This window comes from Nilaparvata lugens, chromosome 2 (genome assembly GCF_014356525.2).
Source record: "Nilaparvata lugens isolate BPH chromosome 2, ASM1435652v1, whole genome shotgun sequence".
NCBI lineage: Eukaryota > Metazoa > Arthropoda > Insecta > Hemiptera > Delphacidae > Nilaparvata > Nilaparvata lugens.
In genome coordinates, this window is record NC_052505.1 from 35,255,579 (window position 1) to 35,280,166 (window position 24,588).

Here is a 24,588-nt window from a genome sequence, read left to right on the forward strand (position 1 = left end):
GTCAAAACAGCTGTTCTACAGATGAAATATCTTGACTATGACTGTGTTCTTTTTATAAACTGCTCTACCTACCCACGGTATATGGAAGAAGAAAAAGTAAAAACCGTGTACCAACCTACCTCATGCACGAGAAGGAGGTTACAAAGTCCATTTCTCAAGGATTGGGTGGACCCCTCACTAGTACCCCAGGAAAAAGACTCATGTCAGTTGAATTGAATTGAATTGAATTGAATTGAATTGAATCGCTGCCTTTATTAAAAACCTAGGAGGGCGAAGTTAGGGCGCAGCCGGCCCTCTCTTACACTTAACCCTCCATACAATTCTAAGTTACAACTAAAACAACATCATAAACAATGAACTAAAGTAAAAGAAAACAATAACTTAGAAAATTTACAAGAAAAAATATATATAAATATAATAACTATATTTAATTTTCATTATATTATAATTATTTATAATTATATATAAATATAATAAAAATAAAAAAAAGAGAAAACTCGAACTCCTTTCGAATTTGAGTACGTAAAGGTGGTTATGCAGAAAGGAAGAAGAGAAAAGTGAATACAGTTGAGAATTTTCAGTCCAAATCCATAGATTATTCCGGTAGAAGAAAGGGAAGAAGAGAAAAGAAAGAAAAGAAAAGGAAGAGAGAAAGAAGGAAGAAAGAGAGGAACCACACATACACACACACACACACACACATATATACACTATATAGACTTGAATTACGGGTTAGGGAGCATTCCAGCCGAGTCCACCACCTCTGATCCACCGCAAGACAGCCGCGCCGAACCGGCGACGTCCCTCAACTAGCTTCAGCTCAGCAGGCAAAGAATTCCATAAACTACAGGCTGTCACAAGGAACGACTTATTGAACATAACAGTCCTATGTGTTGGGACAGCCAGCAGATGGGATCCATGCCGCGTTCCTCCACGGCCAAAATCACCCAAGTAACGGTCAGTTGATAGAGCTAATAAATAACTATACAGGGTATGGATTTCAAAAAATTCGTTAGAGCCGTTTTTGAGAAAATCGTGAAATACATGGCTTTTTAGTCATTATCCGCCATTTTTCTCAAGAATATTACGGAGCTCCTGAAATTTCCCCAGAAATGAAACTCATGCCAGTTGATAGGGCTTATGATATCCATGTTATAAATTTGAAGAAAATCGTTGGAGCCGTTTTTGAGAAAAACGTGAAAAACATGGCTTTTTAGTCATTATCCGCCATTTTTCTCAAGAATATTACGGAGCTCCTGAAATTTTCCCTGAAATGAGACTTATGCCAGTTGATAGGGCTCATAAATAGCTATCCATGGTATGAATTTGAAGAAAATCGTTAGAGCCATTTTCGAGAAAAACGTGAAAAATATGGTTTTTTAGTAATTATTCGCCATTTTTTCCGCTATCTTGAATTGAATTTTATTGAATTTCTTATTGTCAGGTCCTCAGGGTATAAGGACCTTTAGTTTAAAATTTCAAGTCAATCGGTTAATTAGGAATGGAGTTATCGTGTTCACAGACATACACACATACACACACACACACACACAAACATACACACACACACAAACATACACACACACACACACATACACACACACAGACCAATACCCAAAAATCATGTTTTTGGACTCAGGGGACCTTGAAACGTATAGAAAACTTGAAATTGGGGTACCTTAATTTTTTTTGGAAAGCAATACTTTCCTTACCTATGGTAGTAGGGCAAGGAAAGTAAAAAGGAACATACCTGTCAAATTTCATGGAAATCTATTACCGCGTTTCGCCGTAAATGCGCAACATAAAAACATTCAAACATTTAAACATTAAGAGAAATGCCAAACCGTCGACTTGAATCTTAGACCTCACTTCGCTCGGTCAAAAAAATATTTATATATTTTTTTAGTATAGTGATATAAAGTTTGTAATAATTCTAGCATACAAACATAGATTATTTCATATATTGATATATTGATCAAATGTCTGGTTGAGGTATTGAATTAAGTTGGTTTAATATGACTACTCTATTATAATATGCTTCCTCATCTGAGCTTAGACCTTCTAACCTATTTCAAATGTACGTTTTTAAAATAGAGATGGTTCCCATGTTATTTAAATGGAGTTACTTTTACGCTCTAGGGAGTTTTCCTGTTTTTTCCTCCCGAGAGCGAAAAAGTGACACTTCAGTATTATGTTCCAGGGAGTAAAGTAAGCACTTTTGACAGGAGGTGGAGGAAAATATATTTTTCAAAGATGTGATAATAAATTTTCATGATTGAGATTAAATATTTTGTCAATTAGTTGAATTTCTACATTGTTGATAAACGATGTGGCAGCATCGCGATGCGTGAAAGAGATAGCGCCAGGGGTGCCCACAAGGGGGGGGGGGGCATGGCGCAATTTGCGCCATCAACATTTTTGGGTGGGGCATGATTTTTTTTATATTTTATGTCAACATTTTGAATCATGGCTGAGAAATCAAGGTATTAAATAGAGATATCCCAATGTAGTTAATTTTAATACTTTTTCCCACCTTTACAATGTCATATTTTGCAAAGTTCAACTCAATATAAAGCATAAAAAATACAATTGATAATAATTTATGTTGTATGCAGGAATTCTAGTAATTTTAAGCCTATGAGTTTGAAGGTAAATCTTTGACAAAAATAAATTATAACTTCATCATCCACTATTATTCTGATTTCCTTTGCTTAATTTTAATTTTTAATGGTCCTGTGTTTGAGTTCCTTGCTGTTGCAACCTAATTTTCTAAGCCTATGAGTTTGAAGGTAAATCTTTGACAAAAATAAATTATAACTTCATCATCCACTATTATTCTGATTTCCTTTGCTTAATTTTAATTTTTAATGGCCCTGTGTTTGAGTTCCTTGCTGTTGCAACCTAATTTTCTTAAGAGCACACTGATAAGTTAAATTGTAATGTACATTTTATTCTAATAATTATTTTAATTTCGAAGGCGTTTCATGATGATATTAATGTCTCTGAAATGGGAATGAATTATAAACAACATCGCAAACTCTAGTGAATTTGACAGAAGAAAAAACTTCTCTTGACAAAAATTTGTTAAAAATATCAAATGAAGCCAATTTCAATCTTTCAAATTTACACCCTATTTACCACACAGTAATCGAGTAATTATTGTAATGCTTCATTACTTTTTTCTGTTTCGTATAGTCCAGTCAAATGGTCGTTTTTCAGGAAACAGCCCGAAAGAGTTTTTCGCGACGGTTCTATATGTATTTTGAGGCGCTGAATGCTAATCTGAAATTTGCTGACACGCCAGAGGGCGGCTTCACCCCCAAAACTCCCAAAAAAACCCAAAATTTCGGACTTTTTTCAAGTTTTCCATTTAATCTTGAGAACCTTTAACTTTTCGAGAAAAAGCATTAATAAAAAGCATGTTTTTCATAGATAAATAAATAAATAAAATATTAAAGATAATAGAATTTCCAATAAATTGAGTGGTCGTGCAGGACTCTACGAATTTTGATTCTGGAGCTAAGAGTTTTCAAAAAAGGGGTATTTTTTAAGGGGTTTTCAAAATTATGCAAACCTACCACTTCTACCCTATAAAACTAGGATCTTTTTAGTAATGATAGAAAGCCACACATCAAGTTAATTAATAATATTAATTCTGAACAGAATTCCTTAGGTACCTATTTTTGAATTTAGTAGTGGTGGGAGGGGGAATACACCCAAAAATAGAAAATCATGTCCCACAGCCAAAATTCAAATTTTCATTATAATACCTTTTCATGGCCTTCCTAACAAAAAAGATACATATTTCGGTTGAAATCACCTTAGGAGGGTTATGTTCTATGAGAATCACTAGTTAGATTTCAGTATTTCCTAGTGGGGGGCACACATAAGGATACGTCCAGGATCAAAACTTCAAACACTTATAACTTTTGACTGAATGATCACATCTCCTCGTACTACAGCTCGTCTAGGCGGTTGAAAATCATGTATCATCTCACTAGAATTTGTTTAAAAAATAGGAAATTCCTCATTTAGTGTATTTTAGCCCATATTTCAATGCATAGAAAAATGACCGATTTCTATATTCAAAACTTTGTGTCTCGGTAACTCAGAATTATACTTGGTCTTGATTTAAAGAAAATTATCTCCTCTTTTATGTGAGGTGAATGATTTTTGTAAAAATATAATCGTGAAGCAAGATACGTTCGATTCAAAAAATTAAGAAATTTGCGATATTTTTTTCATTTTAACAGTCTCGACAGTTTTTCGATATAAACAGTGATGCAAGATCAATTAAGTCAACTCAGCTTATAGAGCATGAAATTTTCTCTCATTTAAGACCAACCGCAAGTTTCTATCATGTATTGTACTCATTTTAGAGACTCTTTAATAACAGTAAAATCGCAAGAAGAGTGAGAAAATAAAGAGCATCATTCAATTGGCTGTAACTTTTTAACGGTATTGAAAACAGAAGTATAATTTATGGGAGTGAAAAGAGGAGAAAATTCATCACAAACTCGACTACTTTTTGTAGCACATTAAGTGTTCCACAAGATACGCAACGTTGCATATGCGGAACTGTGAAAATGGGGGAAATATCACAAATTTCTCGCACATTCAAAGTTGTGTATCTTGTGGAACACTTCAGATAAAAAATCCAAAAAGTAGTCCTGCGCGACCAGTCAATTCATTGGAAATTTTATTATCTTTGATATTATATAGAGAATGCTTTTTCTCGATAAATTCAAGGTTCTCGAGATTAAATGGTAAACTTAAAAAAAGTCAAAAATGTTGGGGGTGAAGTCGCCCTCAGGCGTGTCAGCAAATTTCAGATTAGAATTTAGCGCCCCAAAATACAGATAGAACCATAAAAAAAATTCTTTCGGGGCTGTTTCCTGAAAAACGACCATTTGACTGGACTAAAAGTTGTTATCCTATTATATTGAGCGAGCAATTTCTGTATATCTGTTTATATTTTTATATTTTTATATCTGGCTATCTGGTTATAAGGTTATTTATGTTCAAGGGATCTCGGAAACGGCTCTAACGATTTTCACGAAATTTGGAATATAGTAGGTTTATGATATTAAAATTTGATTGCACTAGGTCTCATCTCTGAGAAAACTCCCTGAAGGACATGAAAAGGATAATTCATCCTTGGAAAAACAGATGATGATTCCGTCGTCTGTCGATAACAGAAGATGCGTGTGCCATTGTGGGAGATCAGCTGTGTAATCAATTAGCTTATCGAATCTTGCGAGAAATCTAGAAATTCTAATTGACTTGATCAAAAATCAAAATACAGTAATCTGATTTGTTGACATGAGATGGTATACCGTATATCATAATATTCAAAGTTAATTATTATTTTACAGTTCTAAGTGATTAGTGAGTGCTATTTTGTTATTCAATTTGGTATGTAAACAATCTAAATTAGAACTTTTATGTTTTCAAATATTTGGACTGAAAATTTCACTAGAATTCAAGTGTATGAAACATAACCTACTTTTTGGAATATTAAATATTCCAACTATAAATTTTATAGTGTATATAAATCAAAATTCGGGGAAGAAAAAGTTTTGAGCTGTGCCTGTTAGTCCTTCCCCAATCATTTCAAAGAATTGAGTTCTGTTTATCAATGAATAAATAACGAGCAAAGCTGGGTGCCCCGATATTTGGTATTAATAGATAGAATTTACAAAATGTACTTGTTCAGATGATATCTTTATTCCAAAAACCGAACCATTTGAAGATACATTTTGTTCGTCTTGTGTTATTTACTCCTGTAATGTTAAAAAGTAAATACTACCAACAACACAACATCAGTGACAACCTGTTCCAATTTATGATTAATATCGGGGCACCGAGCGCTCTGGAGTACCTACTAAAGCATATAAAAATTATTACGAAAGAAGAAATTATAATGAATATTCATAGTTCATACAGAAAGGTTCTATCTAATCACAGTGGATTGAGATTAATTCTCAGAGGAATGCAAAAATTTCTCTCACAAAAGCATGTTAAATTTCAATCCTGATTAATTCCACGTGAACCAAATCACAGAAGACCATCTCAAAAAGATAGCTTATCTGATTGGTTCTACTGGAATTAATCAGGATTAAAATTTAACCGGCTTTTGTACAACTGCCACTCAGTACCTGATTGAATTAGGTAAAAAAGTTCAACAGCTGAGTCATAATTTTGTCGCTCACTCACTTCCATCATCAACAGACGACAAAATTATCAGCTGTTTTTCCAAGGATGAATAAATTCTTTTAATGTCCTTCAGCAAGTTTCCCCAGCGAAGAGAACCAGTGCAATCGAATTTTTATATTATCAACCTACTATGTTCTGAATTTCGTGAGAATTGTTAGAGCCGTTTTCGAGATCCGGTGAAATACAAACATATAAACATTTAAACATCTAAACAGAAATTGCTCGTTTAATAGTATAGGATTTAGAAGAATACCTAAACTTGCCGACATTATATATTGTATGAATAAAATCGTTCCAAATTTGTATGAATGTTCACCAAAATTGCTATGCAATATTCTTTTGCAATAAAAGAATATCAATTATATTATTATTCAACTTTTTATAAGTAACCTTCACATTTAAAAAGCAAAGCCTCCCTTACTTATCTTTTAATATCCTATAAAATATTTGTCATGTAGTTTTTCCTGATGTAATATAGTACTTTTTAGTCCTCCCGAACAAGAACGGGTGCACTGCTAGTCTCAAAAATAATATCAAAAAGATACTCCATTTCTATTTTAAAAGAGATAAGAGACGATGGTATATATTTTTACAATATTATGAAAACAGAAAGAATTCCTCACAAGAACAAAGGTAAATAATGTCCTTTGGAAGATTATAATGTAGAATTAGAATTGGGTTACTTTGGTGGTGGGGGGCATTACACTTGGATTGGGGGGGGGGCATGCGCCATTGCCCTTGGGGGGGCTGGGCACCCCTGGATAGCGCCATCTGCTTTGTTGAACAATAGACAAAGATAGCAACCCAATTGCAAATTACACACTGCTATTATAACGTGGACCCCACTATAGAAATGATGATCAATAGTTGAATTATTCGAAAATAAGAAATTCCAGCAAAAGGCTCCAGAAAAAAATAGAGAGCAAGACAAAAAACAAGAGGAGCCTCCCAGAAATTATGATCAATACCGTAATTGAATTATTCAATAAAAAAATTTTCTCAATATAGCCTATATTGAATCTCAAATGTTCAAGTTTTGATTTTTGAATATCATTATAATAATCAATGATTCACTTTTCGAATTCGTGTATTTCAGAAAATCTTAACTCGAGAAATGCCTTTTTAGTCCAGTCAAATTAGTTACCGTAACAACAATAACAGATCAAGAACTAAATTTTTTAGAATGTTTGTAAAAAATACAAATGTGGTCGACTATTTGAAGTTGGCGGTTGAATACAGTTCAGGTAAATGTAAAAGTTTCAAAGGTTAGGCGGGTTTGTAGGTTAGGTTTGTAAGGAAGGGTATTAGAAAAGGAAATCAGGAAATCTTAGAATAAGATCCTTGATAAGGATCTGAGTATCCTTTATTAAAAACTGTTATTCTCAACTTGTTTTAAAATTAATGCTTTTTTTTAAGTGAATGAATCACTGATAAAAAACAGTAGCCCTCACTAAAAAGTTATTAATAGAAAATAGTAGATATCATATTGACATACTCATATTCAATAATTCAAGTGTAGGTGTTTTACCTAATTTAATGAGCAATTCAAACAATCTTAATAATTTACACTTATTATTTCAATGCCTTTTTCAAGAAGATAAAATTATCTCTACTCACAGTTCGAGCAATTTGAATTTTTCAAAAAAAGTGTGTTTAGAGAAGCTACGGTCAAAAGCAGTTCGAAATCACATGTCATGACTAATCTATTGACCTTCTATACTATACCTTTGAATCAGCTGTTAAGTTATAGTCTGCTAAAAGATTGGCAGAGTTGGAGAGACACTTGCGTTTGCGAGGTTTCGACTTTGCGAGTTATGACATAATGCCGAATTGATGCTTATTTCATTCTCTCCTAACCCTGAGGTCATCTCATTAATACAAATTTTTATTGTATAATATACTTCAAATATTTTAAAAACTTCAGTTTAACTGCATTTCAAGTAATACAAATCAATACTCATGATTTTAAACAATGGACGAAGTAAAGCAAGCCGAAGAACTGTAAGTTATCAGTTAACATAACTTTTGTAATTATAGTAATTTGAATTCTTCTTCATATTGTTTTCTGGTTAGTTAATAAGATTCTACTACAGATCCTTGCGATAAAAATTATGATCGATGTGGCCATTCAGAGCATTTGAAAATTAAAATGTTGCATCATCTACATACTAATCCTAACCTCAAAAATTGGTTTCAGCAGCATTGAAAAAATGTTCTTAATATTTTAGTGATCTTGATTGGTGAGTTCATTTCTGTAGCTACTACATATTTAGACATAATTCATTTGGGTTATAAAAATATTTTTTTGTGAAAAGCATGAGTCATCTCATAATAGGCCTAGTAAAGCTTAATATTTTATGCTTTGAAATAAGATCAGCATAATGCAACCAAGTATTAAAGGATTGTACAATGTTATTCTCATTTACTTGACCTGTACTAAATACTACTTCTAATCAGTTAAAAATTCTAGTTCAAGAAATACATAAAGTGAGTTATACAGTGATTTCTTGTGTGCATCAGGTCAGTTTGATATAAAAGGTCTAGCCTACTTGCAAACGCTAAGGAACACTAGGATAATTTCCATAAGTTTAAATAACATTTATTCGGCTTTCAATTTTAATTTTTAGAAAAATTGAATTTAATAGAATCTCGATTAATGTAAACAGCGCTACAGTGAAAATTCTAATTGCGCACTGGAGTCAACTAAGGAATTTTACCTTAACCTTTGCCTTAGAATTATTACTATGGATCATTTGATTCATTGTATATTCTATTTAATTAGTTTTAAAAATTAATTTATTAGAATGTGACAAGTTTGTGATTGAAAAATTATTCCTTCTTGTGCTCTGAGAAGCTTAGCCATATTTTTAATTAATACACAGTTCTGGCTATATGTAGCCTACTAGTAGTTCTGTGAAGAGTAGTTCTCTCGTAGTTATAAACCATAGGCTCCTCTTATAGCCTGCTGTCCATCAGAGTAAAGTAAATTCTTCTTTGTGTTGATTAGGCGAGGTATTGGTGTGAAAACGGCCAATGGTTTGTTGTATCGATAATGATAATCATCTTTTTTAAACAACTAATTGTCATCAATAGCCAATTTCCTAAAAGACATAATGTCAACTGGTCAGCCCAAGTTGAAATCAGAGAATGTATGCGATTTAAATGTTTTACAATTATTAATGAAAAGAATTACTTCCATCTGATCATGTACACTCTTTTACTCTACTCCACCTTTGCATTTTTTTTTAGTTTTTTTTTTTTTAATTTAACCTTTATTGTATTTATTTGCATTATAAATGCATAGTAATTTAAAATCTGAAAATCAACCACTTTCACCTGTCTATATTCTACTTATGTAAGTATAGCTAAATATAGCTCAACTCACACTTATGCGACTCAGGTCGAGAAGAGACTCGACTCTAGTTGAGAGCATAATGTTTCCAAATGACACTCATACCAGTCAATTCTGGTCCCCGCGACGTCACCATTTGAAAGCACATGCTCTCGACTAGAGTCGAGTCTCTTCTCGACCTGAGTCGCGTAAGTGTGAGATGAGCCCGAGTAAATAATGTTATGTTCCCTAAAATATGTTTTATTGAATCTATTCTATATTTTTTGTCTATCTACATTATAAATCTATATCAAATCTTAATTCTTCAAGAGAGCAATAGTTAAACCCTTTTTATAAAAAAGAACTCTCCTTTGATTGAAATATTTTGTCGTGTACGTTACTAAGATTCAGAATTTAATACTTAATTATTGTAAATATCAACGATACAGCTTATTTTTCTATAAGCTAGTAAAACGATTCTTTAATGAATCATCATCAAACTGTGTACTTTAAATCTAAACAATTATACTTTTTTGCTGAGGGTGATCTCCATAGAGCTTCAGTCTTTGCGTTATATCAATAACCTTTTAATCGACTCTTGAACATTGCATGTCTTAACAGTTAATTATTATTTATATTATGCTGTTTGTTTCTATGAACTGTCGTTGAAAATGTCTGAGAAATTAATTTTGACGGGTAATATTGTAATCGAATATCGATGCCTTTTTTATTGGAGTTCAAGGTTATTGACGTTATGGAATGCTTCCACAACTCATCTTTAACAATCAATGTAAAAATCATCTCGTGACCGCTTCTAACAGTTGAATGTCTTCTTGATCATATCGTTGTGTCTGATAGAAATAAATTTTTCCATTCACTAACTTCTTTCTAATTTCTCTCCACTATACTAATAATCAGTGCTACCATATTCTACAGTAAATAGTCATATTATAACTTTTGCATGTTGTCCTAGGATGTGGAAAAATAGAATTTTTGTGACCTCACAGTTTTTATATAGCCTATGTTATGCAATAATATTCTCGCTACTTGCCGTTTAATGCTTAAAAAATTGTTAGGATGGATCGTATTCTATCCTTATCAATTTACCCTCTTTTTTTCTCATTCACTTTTTGAACTTATAATTTTTTCCTCCTACTTTCAACCAATTTATTCTTTTCTTCCTTATTAATCCCTTCAATTCCTCAGTTCAAGGTAATTGATTCAACATTCAATTCTTTCATAAGAAAAAAAATACAAATTACATTTAGAATTTCAAACTTATAGAGCAGTCTTACATCACATAAGCTTCAGCTCAGATGCCAAACCAGTATGACAGATGGCCAATTTACTTGTTACGTATTTAGTACATTGTAGATTTGTAACAACTTATTGAACTAATGCCAATAAACAACAATCTTCTCAACAACGAAAAATAAAAGAAGAAAGGACTTTGTATTGATCTATATGAATGGATTTCAACCTATTGTTTACTGATCAAATTGCATTTATTTTTTTTTAACGGTAACCAATGAAAATAGTGAGTAATTGATCTTGAGAAATTTGCTGAATATCAGTGTTCTTGAGCAATGTTTTCCCATTACATATCCAAATTTCAGTATTCATTCCATTGCTCAATATTATTGATAACTTATATACCTACTATTGAATCTCTATATCTGATATAAGTTTCAACCATATAATAGTAATTGACCGAGCGAAGCGAGGTCTTAGATTTAGTTTTATTTTTGTATGTCTGTTGCGTATTTACAGCCGAACGCAGCCTATACATGCTCATGAAATTTAACAGGAATATTCCTTCTTGGATTGCGCGTCGATGTATATGTAGGATTTTTGAAATTTTGAGTTAAAATTTTAATTTTTTTTTTGTTTTTTTAATTTTGTATAATATGAAAGGAACATGAGTTTCCTTCATACTCCAATATTATCGTGAAAATCAGACTAGAATTATTCATAATAAATCACTGTCGAGTGGATTATTATTATTGCATGCAATTAATATCTCAAAGTTACATAGTATTTTTTCTCTCGACATTAAACTGCTTCCTATTCAAGCTGACCAGTTGCCAGTATGTCTTGTTGGAAATTAGCTTTTGGTGATAGTAGTTGTTTGTAACAGATGATAGGCATTGTCGATATGCCAACCCAAACAGCCATTAGCCGTTTTCAGCTTTTCACACCAATATCTCGCCGACACGACTGGACAGGACAGAATTTACTCTGATGGACAGTATAAATGTGGGTTTTCGTTTGTGCGTAAGTAGTTTCCGACGTCGACGACGACAGGCATTGTTGTGCGATGACATTCATATTGTCCAGATTCCAAAAGTACTGATACAGCTGATCAAAAATGTTTCTCGTTTATTATCTAAGAATCAAACCCCACCTTTAGAGGAGGCTGTTGTTTATAACTGCGCGATGTCTACTGTTCACAGAACTACAAGTAGTAAGGAATAAGGAACCGAAATGGAATTTTCCAACATTGCTTTCGAAACTTGTTCTAAATTTCTTAATTCAAATGCTACAATAATTGGCCAAAAATAATTAATATTGCACATTCATATTAGTTACAGTCTTTAAGTGTAATAGATAGTATATTATTGTATTGAGTAGGCCTATTAGTGTTCAACTTGAAGCTAAGAATAGATATAAATTAATTCCTTTAGATTTAAACATTTCTTCAAGTCATTTAGATAAGAAAAAGCTGTATGCATGGAATAGTTATGTAAGTAAGCTACTGTTCTTTGGTTAATTGTATGGATAATTTAAATTTTCTTATCTCTATGATAAGAAGAAAGTACAAGAGTGTGCATTGTAGAAGATAACTGTTCTATTCCTATTATTATGTAATTCCACTTAGTGAACTTTTCTTTCAATTACTTGAAATTAAGGTACTAATACTGATATAGATCAATAAAAAAACTTGACAATTTCGATAGTTCATTGTAAAATGTACAATATAGGCTATGCTAAATAATCAAACAATAATTCCAAACCTTCGAAATGATACGATAGCAAATGATCTATCCTTCTTCCAAGTTAACAGAGAACTAAAAATCAATTATTCATCAATAGCTACACTTATTCCATTTTAATATTTTTCTATTCAGATATGAGCAGAAACTTGAAAATATGATTCGCTATTATATTCACAAATAAATAAATAAACAAATACTTTACGGTACTAGAATTTACCAAGCTAATAATGTAATCAGCTTTACCAAGCTGATTATCAATGTCTTAAATAAGTTCTAAATTCCATAAGTACTAAATTGTACCTCAATTTCACAGTATTGAGTTTCAGTAATCACTAAATAAACTTTCTGTTTCATTCTAGTCACAAGAATAATGTTGTACTCGAAATGTAATGTTCTTCTTCAAAGAGTTTTTTGAGTAAGACTACTTTTAACGGAAAATTTTAATCAATATAAATTTCCCTGTACTTATCCTTTGTCTGAAGTATAGTACAATCACTTAATCGAAGCGTGTCTCAATTTATAATAATAACAAGAGATGCTCTTATCTGATTCTAATTATAAATAGGGTTGTTGTGTTGAGTGATTCATGAAATCTATTCCAAGTGACTCTTTGTCAAGAGTAGACGGCGGATGCTTCAATATGAAAACACTTGAAAAATCAACAAATACTAGGCAGTACTTGAAATAACTTGTTCGCATGTAAAGTTACTAAGCTTCCGGACCATGAAACTTTTATAAATATCCAGCGTCCAGCTAAGTTTAAACCACCTTAAAAATGGTACAATAATATTAAAAATGTATTCATCACCGCTACATAATAAACAGTGCATTTCTCTAGATGAAGTTTTATTAGAGTAGTCATTTTTCAGAATTGAATCTGATTTATTTATTCTATAAATCAACCCTTAAATAAATTTTCAATACGAATCAATCTAAATCTAATGATATCTAATGATAATCTTCATCAGTGTTGAAAACTTGCAGCAAAAAAATGGGGTGGATTGGTCTCGAACCCGCAACCTTTCATCCATGAGTCGCACGAGCTACCATTTAATCTACGCAATCACTTGGAGATAGCTCTGTTTCATTGGGCGTGTATACTTACGTAAACTTTGAATTACAAATCGGATAAACTTGTTTTTAATAAATTTTTTTAATTGCCGGCCAGGATAACCGAGTCGATTAAGTTGTTGCACCCAACAACTGCTAGTGCTACCCAAGAATAGTGTATAGACTATACACTATACGCTATACAGTATCCTTGAGTGCTACCTGGTCGCGGGTTCGAATCCCGCTGAATCTCATCGAATAAGCATGGACGTTTTATCATCTCATAAATTACCCTCGCACTTCCCATTACCCACGCACAAGCAAAAAAGCTCATGTGGGAATCATCCGCAATGAAAAAAATGTATTAAATGTGTCAACAGAGTCAATGCAATGATGCAGATATATTCTTATTATATATAGACATAAGTGTATGAGCTTGCATAAAGTATTATCAATTTTATACAATCTTGCAACGCCGATATTTAATTGACTGAAGCTGAAGTTTCAACTTATTTTATGAGATATGGATTAAGTTAGAGGTTACCAAATTATCAGGTAAAGAGCGAGGTTCTCAATTACTAGTTTTATCACATTTTGGGTGTTCAGCATCCCTTACATTCCTTATTCAATTCTCATGTGGTCAAATATTTATTTGAAAAGAAAAAGAAAGTAAATTCCATGTAATCGTTTTCCACTACCATATTTAGATTGTCAATGCTTTTATCATTAATTACTCAATTCTAGTCGTTTCCAGCTTAAACATTCGAAGCTCCGAACAGGCGCTCTTGAATTTAAATTGTGAAGGTGCAACTTGAAATCTTATCTGAGTAGTGATTGTTTAACGACTGTTCAACAAGATTCAATTTAGTTTTGATTTGAGTGCTGCTCTCATTCTATTAGTGTCTGGCTTAAATAGTTGTTCGTTCCTCTTTCAAACTAACTGTTCCGTGTTCGCTTCAATTTCTGTTCTTTTCTCTGGTCCTTCTTCCAAAGTGAACCATAAAATCAAATAATATTCAAAGTTGATATAGTACAATTGAAGGCAACTATAGAGTTTATCCATCATAATTAAGGTACGGTAACTTGTTCATTCATTTCAAAGTTTATGGTCTGCAATATCCAGTATCATTTAATCAATCAATTCTATCCATTGTTGTTGAGCAGAGGAGCCGTTCAGATGACCAAAAAGTTGATGAAACATTAATTTATATTAAAGGAGATTGAAACTAATTGACTACTCATGTCTACTCGATGAGTTGGCTTTCAACTTTACCCTTATAGATGTTAATACAGAAAGTATAGTCTCTGTTAACATTACCTATCAAGCATGGATTTCATATTGGTATCTCTGATATCCAAATCAGGAAGTTTATTCAGATTTTTTTCCATTCATAAACTGTTCACGTGCAATTGTATATGAAATATTGTTGAAGCCACCTAAACTTTTGAGTCTACGAACAATCTACATTTTGAAGTCATCACTTACATCATTTTTCAATGTATTTTTTTCATATATCACCCGGTTGCACAAAATCCTGTTGAATTTTAACCGTGATTGAATGCCACCTTAACCAACCTCACAACCCTTCTTTTAGAAAAAAGACTCCTCTGATTGCTTGTCATGGCATTTAATCACGATTGAAATTTAACAGGCGTTTGTACAACCGGATCTTAATCTAAATAGCTGAGTAACATGAGTATAGATTTTTTTTCACTAGTGGATGGATGAAGTTTTATTACTTCACTCAATGATTAGCATGATATATTAGCTTGTAACTTTGAACTTGAGTAAAGTATTAGAAGTTACTCCATAAAATAGTTGAAATTAACTTTCAGTAATTCCAAGAGATATATAAACCATGTAAAAGTACATGAATATCGGTGATAAATCCATCAGAATCTGTGCGTATATATTTGAATTGTAACAAACGTTTGTGAAGTATTGAAAAGTTACCGGTTGTCAGTACTATTTCTGGTGTATAAATTAGATTTATTGCTTTCAGTTTTCACAATATGGGAATCAAACATATCTTCCCTATTCACATCGCAGGCATTCATGATATTAATTATTAATGATCTAGCACAAAAAATGATATTCTTTCTATTTGAATTAATCGTTTTTAAGAATAAGTTAATAAAATGATATGATATTAATAAAATGATTATCATGATATTCAAGAAAAATAATTATAACAAATCACCATAAACAAAAGGAATGCGTATTGTTCTCATTCGATAATAACAAATCAAATATAAAATAATTTATTCCAATAATTGCTAGAATAATAGCTACAGGTTCTTGATAGCCTACTAAGATAATTCAGTATAATTGATAACTAATATGGTTATTGTTTGTGAGTACTCACATTAGAATAGAATAGAAACTTTATTGCAGCCATATCTGAGGTCTTCAGATACAATACAAGAGTCAAATATATACAACATAATACATGATACAAAATTCAAAATATATATTACATCAGTAAGTTACACTATCAGTACCTTATAGTAGTACCCATTATATCAGTACCCTAATAGTATTACTTAGTACGCTAGCATATTATGATAATAATAGTACTAATCATACATTTAATTTCACAAACACCATACAATTCATAAGAAAACAACTTATATGCAATAATATTCAACAGTACATACCATAGATATTAGAGTTGTTAAATTAGATACTCCCGAGGAAATCCTATAAATGGGAGTTTCCATGAAACATGTTTAAAACTGAAAGTGTTAATTAATATTGTAATAATTGAAAAATATTAATAGAACAACACCTAGCAATAATCGACTTGGTCATGAAAATATCATACATGATAATCATAATCGATACGGTACGGTCCTTAGAAAGGGAAAAAGGATATCAATTGAGGGTAATAGTCAAGGATAGTAGAAAAATTGAACAATGAGTTTGGGAATATGTGTAGGCTTACTGAAAAATTGACTGATAATCAGATAATGAATCAAGACATATTAATGTGAATTAATTATTTGAAATTAATTGTTTATTTTCAAATAATCTTCTCCCTTATGAATTATTGTTGGCAAAAATCAATTATTTTAATTGAGAAACAGTCACACTTACCTTCATGTCTGAACAAATATCTGTCACTAGGCTTAGGCCATTGTTAATGAATTGAACATTAACCCCCCAAAAAAATGTTGGTCACTTGATTTCATTTATTTGATTGAGACAGATTTATGTGTGTCATGAGGCATGAGGCATGACACATAAATGAATGTTGCCTCACAGTTATGTAATATTTTCCAATAACATGCTATGTCTAGACTGCACAGTCATTATTGAGTAGTCATAGGCATTATCAAACATTATTCAACAATTTAATACTGAACAATGTTGTACATAATGACTATAATTATCTACGTCTATCTATGAAAGAAGAATTTATGAATATACTCACTTATGGGAATATTTTTGTCATGTTGGTACTCCAGAAAGCAGTAAGCCTATGCCGGTATTGCCACATTATTTTGTCAGTTGTCGTTGTCAGCTTATGTTTGAATATCATTAGAGTTGGACTACTGCTGCCTTCTTTCTTTAGTCTGTTGTTGATGTTGGTGATCATGGGTGAAATTGACAGACCAAACCAAAATACCTCCCGTTCTAATGAAGAGTCCTTTCATCAACCACTAAAAACTATGGATACAAATACCAAGTAATAACTTAATCTTTTATTAATTAGAAATTAAAGTAGAACGTTCAAATTTAATTGGAATTTATCATGCAACAGATACAATATTTGACTGATTAATCCTGTCAACCTATGACAACTTTCTGTAGTACTACAAAATTGATCACATCAACTATTCAGAACATTATGTAATTTTGATTGAGATTATGTAATATTGTCACAATAAACTCATCTTCACTATACATCATCATTTTTATGATCCTGTATTTATAAATAATTTGTGATTTCCATTTTCAATTCTAAATAGCCTATTTTGTCCACAACCACAATAATTTTGAAGAATTACTTTTTCAATTTCACTACTTTACTTTTTCTTTTCTTAATTAATTTCAATTCACATGTTCTTCAAAGAAATGAAGAAATCTCCTTATTCATTGAAGTATAGAAAAACTCAAAGCTTTTTTGTAACCAAAACTAACTGAGAAAAAAGGACAAAGTTGTCACATCCGGTGATCCGGTTTCAGATGAATAAATCTCCTCTAAATTCCTACTCTTATAAGACCAAGTATTATCTTACCTTACATTTCTCACGTATCTTTTTGAGAGTTAAGTCTAGTGACTGTACTAAGATGATCTTCTCCGTCATCCCATTTCAATTACATTTTTGAAAAGTTTTACTGTTTCTGAGTAAATTATTATGAAGACTTTACTCTGATAGTGACAATTTATTTGTTATGACTTACATGGGAATGAAATAAATATGAAAACTTGTATGAAATAAAAGTACGCATCTTTATTGGTTGAACATAAATCGTTCCTATATAAATTAATAATATCTACAATGTTTACAAGCTGTCTCAGTTCATGGTGAATTATTGATTTCTTTTAACTTGTCTATAGTCCTTCAGCGGTTCAGCAAAAGCGCAGAAAGTTGATCTTCTTTAGAAGAATAAAGAGATATACAAGAACATTCTTAATCATCATATGAGTTGGAGGCAATTTGATTAGGTATTTTTTTACATGAGGGTAAAAATAAATCAGGGACGGATAAATGATAGGATATTGGAAAACATTTGAAATACTATGCTAAGATGCAGAAGGGCCTTCTGAGAAGGCTTAAATCAGATTTATTCCATAACAAAACGCTATTGTGTAACTTCTATTCACTTTATCTGTATACAAACATAAGAAATGTACATTTCATGCATGTAGGTCTTAATTGTAATATTTGTAGCGTTTTACAACGCACAGATAGGTGCGTTCTATCATGAGTTTGTTAAGGCAATGTTTCACCATCTTTTCAACAAGAAAGATTCAACTTACAAACTTGGAAAATGAAAATTTTGTTGAATCCTATATTAACTATAAATTCTATTCAACTTTTCGTTTTTATTATTCCCAGTGTACACAATCAGTTTATTAATGAATACCACTACAACGATCTTATCATGCAATTTTCATATATTCACATTCACATTGTGTACAAATAATACCTAACATGAGGAAAGGCACAACAGGCTCATGCCCAAAACTGTCCCATTTCCAATTTATACTATACTGTCCAAATCAAAATGTTGGTTATGTCACTTTCACTTTTCAAAATTCAATTTTCGCTCTTCAATACTCAGATAAACGAGTAAATTTTGAATCAAATAGGTACTATTAGAGTCTAAAATAAAAAATCTAGAACAGTATCTTAGTAATTATTCAAAAAGTCTGTACCGTACTATTCTTGATTAATATGATAATGATTGTAGTATTATGATTTTTCAAACTTTTAAATAGTTGAAAAATGTATTAATTTTCTTATTCGGAGTAACTTCGGTCAAATTAAATTCTCATTTACGTTTGGTATATTATTGCCTTCTTCATCCTATTTATATTATCTTTCTTTCAAAGCAACAAAGCAAAACTCCAGATAGGTAATCATGAAACTCTCCTTGGCTAATTATGCTTTTTTACTTTCCTTGCTCTACTACCATAGGTAAGGAAAGTATTGCTTTCCAAAAAAATTAAGGTACCCCAATTTCAAGTTTTCTATACGTTTCAAGGTCCCCTGAGTCCAAAAACATGATTTTTGGGTGTTGGTCTGTGTGTGTGTATGTGTGTATGTCTGTGAACACGATAACTCTAATCCTAATTAACCGATTGACTTAAAATTCTAAACTTAAGGTCCTTATACCATGAGGACCCGACAATAAGAAATTCAATAAATTTCAATTCAAGATGGCGGATAATTACTAAAAAACCATGTTTTTCACGGTTTTCTCGAAAACGGCTCTAAGGATTTTCTTCAAATTTATAATATGGATAGCTATCCATAAGCCCTATCAACTGACATGAGTCTTATTTCAGGGAAAATTGCAGGATCTCCGTAATATTCTTGAGAAAAATGGCGGATAATTACTAAAAAACCATGTTTTTCACGGTTTTCTCGAAAACGGCTCTAACGATTTTCTTCAAATGTATACCATGAATAGCTATTTATAAGCCCTATCAACTGACTGGAGTCTCATTTCTTGTAAAATTGCAGGAGCTCCGAAATATTCTTGAGAAAAATGGCGGATAGTTACTAAAAAAAAAACATGTTTTTCACGATTTTCTCAAAAATGACTTGACCGATTTATTTCAAATTCATACCCTGTATAGTTATTTATCAGCTCTATCAACTGGCACGAGTCTATTTCCTGGGAAACTAATGGGGTCCACCCCATCCTTGAGAAATGGACTTTGTAAACTGACATGAGTATTTTGTCCGCCTGGTAGGTAGGTAGAGCAGTTTATGAAAAGAACACATAGTCGAGATATTTCATCTGTAGAACAGCTGTTTTGACGACTTTTAAAAAATCATCGAACTTCACAATTTACACAAAGGAAAAAGTACTCTGAAAACAATAATAAATTATATTTAAACTTATACAGTAGTCTGATCGTAGTTTCAAATATGTTGCCGCCAATTTTCATTATGTTATTCCCCTAAATTATTCTCGTTCAAGAATGAGGATTACAGTTCAATGAGCAAGGAAAGTTGTGTGAGTGTACCACACCAGATTTTCTTTTAAACAAATCTTTAATTGGAATTCAATGTTTAAGCTAAAATAAAAAGTCTCCCATCAAACTAAACAATTTTAGATGCAATTTTTCCATTCGTTGAAGATACTTCGCAATACAGTTCTCACATAGGTTTGCACTATAGTTTTATTCAACTTTTTATTTTCCTATCGCTATTGTTCACAACGAATTCATTAATCATTAATAAAACCACTAAAACGATCTTATCAACTTTCTAGTCACAATAAAACCATTTATCGTTTTTATAATGATTGAACAGTTACTTTTATATAATAAAAGCTTTATATCGTTTTTATATTGATTGAAAGTTAATTTCTACTTATCGGTTTTATCTGATGGAAAAGTTCAATACATTTTTTGTACTAGTGGATGAGTCTTTCATAAAGTTGTTTATACTTCATTCACTGTAAGTAAGGTCTCCAACTTCTTCAATTCAAAATCTTGAAGCGTTTTGTTATTGTTTTTTTTTTAACTGAACTCTCAGGTGCCAAATAAATTTGTTCAATTGTGTCGATTGCTTTAATAATGTGGGTCATTGAGAAATATTTGAACTAATTCTCTAATTACAATATAGTAGTTTCAAATTGTCACATCTACAAAACTGAAAATATTGTGTCAGCTACAAACTAACTGATATAAATCAAATCTGAATCAAACTGAATAATAATACAAATCACAACCAACTCCAGTATTTAATTTCCTACATTTTGCAGTGAATCAGCTTTGGCACAAATTCTATTTAATTCCTCAAATATTAAATTCTTTATCATAATTCAATGAGAAATCACAGATAGAAGGACATTATTCTTCATCCCTAGAAATTCACTATGTTACTAGTCACTCTTATTAGATGATTGAAAAAAAATTATCATGTATTATTAGCTAATTAATCTTCTGATACGTGAACATTATAGCTTTTCATCGTTTACAATGCTGGTTATAACATTGGTTTATCAAGAATTCAGCTGACAAAATTGCAATTCAGTCTGGACATCATAGTATGTTCAACCAATCAGAGCTCTTATTCAATCCACCTCTTCTTAAAAATATGGAAACAATACTATTATGTATTCATAATACATTTTATATCTTATGTATTTACTTTACATTATTATTATATGTTTTCTCGACAGACTTAAAGAGGCCACTCAAATTACTTAAATTATTATAATGCAAAAGTTATGAGCTATGAGTACTCATTGTCGAATTTTTCCTCAGTAATTTTTTATATATTGACAATTCTTTATTTATTCTTATGTCAAAACATTGATAATGCAATAAGCATTACAGTAACAATATATTATAATTTTCAGTTGAATATTTTTTTTATGTTTTTTATTGATGATAAGATTTTCAATTTTTACCAAGGTTAAGTACATTCAACTTACTGATTAATAGAAAAGGTGATATTGTGGTAGATATCCTTGAAAATCTGAAATTGTTATACTATTTACTTATCAATCTTGAATAATTTCGGCCACACCCTCTGACCCTCATCAATATTTGGACTGTGATATAGTGAAAAAAAACAGAATTACTTCTTGTTATTCCAGTATTTATGAACGATTTCGACAATTTCAAGTCTTTTAATTCAATTTTAATGGCTGGGAAGTGATTGCATGACCCGATGGTCGCGCTGATATAAGCTATCAATAAGATAAGTTAAGATCCATGCGCCTGCTATTCCCGTTGTAAGGATGACCACTTGAAGAGCCGACTCCTCTAAATCTCATTCATGAGTTTGAAAATCGCTTACCGGTGGTTCGGAACTCCCTAAAGCTGTAGGTCCACTCATCTCTCATCATCATCCTTATCATTACCCACAAACAAGCCAGGAGCTCATGTGGACATTACCGTCAGTAAAAACATCACAATATTTATTCATTAATAATGTTGTCTCAAGTTAGCGTGAGCTAAATTCATTTATTCTTCTATTCATCTCAAACAAAAAATATAAACTAAGTCAACCATGCTGCTCTCTTAGAGCCGTTTGCACAGTGACAGTTTAAACTAAATTTAATTTTGAACTGGACTAAATCCGTATCAAGTCTAGTTTCTTATAATGTGTTTCATTTTGAGTCTAAGCCACCAGCTGATTAAATTGAGTTTAAGCTTTGACTGTGCAAACAGCCCTTAGAGTTAAATTCAGTTCAGACAGTAATCAATGCTTACGTTGCAACCAATGATGACATTTTTAAGTGAATCCCACAATAATGCTGTTGCCAATTTATGACTTGCACACATGAAGTAAATGTTAATGCATTACATCTGTTGTATGTTTGATTCATATGATTGGATTGTTTTGCAGTTTGAGCGAAGGCACGTCGCTGCTGCATGAGGCGGCTGCCAATATGGCGGAGACGAGGGCGCAGGGTCGGAACCACTACTTGGTGGTAGACGTGTTGGCCGCCCTGTTCGGCATCAGCGCTTGGCTGTCGGTGAACGCCCTCTACACGCAACTACCCCTGCTGGTGCAGACCTCACCCGAGGGATGGAGTCTGCCCTCCTACCTGTCCGTCATCATACAGTGCGCCAACATTGGACCACTGCTCTACAGCTTCACTCGCAAATGCCATACCCGTTTCTTCAGAGACAGCACTCTCATCATGTTCCTACTACTCTTAGGCACGGTCGCCATGTTCACCATATCTTTCTACTACACTCACACCACACAACTCTTCAACGAACCCCATAGCACTCCCCTATTCTCCCTAACCTTCTGTTTTGCCCTAGTAGGCTGCACTAGTTCCGTACTGTTCATACCATTCATGAATAACTACCCTGAAATCCATCTCGTCTCATACCTCGTGGGAGAGGGTCTCAGTGGATTAATACCTAGCATAGTGTCCCTAGTTCAAGGTGTAGGCAACTCCGAATGTGAGCTAACTGAAGTGGTCAATGGGACATCAGTGTATGAACATGTTATTCTACCTCCACTTTTCTCCCCTAAAATTTTCTTCCTAATAATTTTCTCCATAATGTTTTGTAGTGCTATCTCGTTTGTTCTACTAAACAAACTGCCCACCTGTCAACAGATGGTGGATAATAAATCGGTGTCTAATAGGTCTTCCACTGTAGAAAACACCAATGAAAGTGACTTACAATGTGATAATACCCCTGAACGATTGCCACTATCAAACGCGTCAACTTTAGCCCCTTCTCTGTACTGTGGACTACTGTTGATGCAGGCTGTGATATCCATGTTTGCCAATGGTGCGTTACCCAGTATTCAGTCCTACTCGTGTCTACCTTACGGTAACACTGCCTACCATTTGGCTGTAAATTTGTCGAGCATGGCCAATCCGATTTCATGTTTCATTGCCTTTTTCTTGCCTAGAACGTCCCTGGTGACTATATTTAGTATGAGTGCTTTCTCTGTGGTGACAACTGTGTATGCAATAACGACGGCCCTAATGAGTCCGTACCCGCCCTTGCAACACCACCTCGTCGGATTAATACTTGTTGTAAGTATATTTCTGGTAAAGTATATAATTAATCAATTATATTTGACGTAATGGTATAATTTACATGGTTTGATTTAGGCCGTTGGTGACTCTTCATGTCTAACAAGGGGACTGCATGAGTTTGACTGAGATCGCTTCCCTCACTCAGCTAACAGAGTGCAATCATTATGTCAATTTCATTAAAACAAAAGCTGCAGCTTTGTACATGAACAGCTCCCAACGCAGGGTCTGAATGCACATGTTTAGTGATTTTTTTACACCTCAGTGCTATTTCTTGTCTTCAATCCATTTTTTCGCAGTGAAGTTAAGATTTAAAAGAGATTAGCGAGTAAGTCCAAAAGAATTTTTGTTATCTCTAGGGCTTTTTTCTAGCCCTGGAGTTCCGGAACCCTAAGTTCTTCGCCTAACCACATATATCCTATACTCTGTAGCAGTGGTTCCCAATCTTTTTCGGCGATCCACATTATGGATCATTATCAATTTCCCCATCTCCCGCTAATAGTGATTATTCACATTATATACAAGCAAGTCAATACACTATTCAATTGTAATTAATTGTAGAATCCAATCGCACAAACCCCAACTCACATGACTGGATTTGAACCAACAATATTAATTTCTTTTAATTGGCTTGGCATTACTCACTGATTCAATTGTGTCAACTCAGTGAAGAAACCTTCCCATATCTTACTTTGCTTGGTATTATTTCTAATCGGTCTGTGGAGGTCTGATGAGTCACTTTCAGTCGAAATCGGTGATAGGGAATTAGTTCGTGATTTTGTAATGAGGGGAGG

At 32.6% G+C, this 24,588-nt stretch overlaps 1 protein-coding gene across 4 annotated transcripts in view; it reads left to right on the forward strand.

Annotated features, from left to right (window-relative positions):
- Nucleotides 1-24,588, forward strand: part of LOC111044021 (solute carrier family 52, riboflavin transporter, member 3-A) — a 52,308-nt gene that overhangs the window by 15,496 nt on the left and 12,224 nt on the right. The window contains exons 1-2 of one of the 4 annotated variants that reach the window (XM_039421093.1): nt 7,950-8,217; nt 22,639-23,794. In XM_039421093.1, the coding sequence (XP_039277027.1) occupies nt 8,189-8,217; nt 22,639-23,794 (1,185 nt within the window). In that variant the 5' untranslated portion in view covers nt 7,950-8,188. Of the gene's footprint in view, nt 1-7,949; nt 8,218-14,419; nt 14,667-17,094; nt 17,283-22,638; nt 23,795-24,588 lie in introns of those variants that run through there. The other 3 variants (XM_039421094.1, XM_039421092.1, XM_022329070.2) reach the window with 3 other exon arrangements.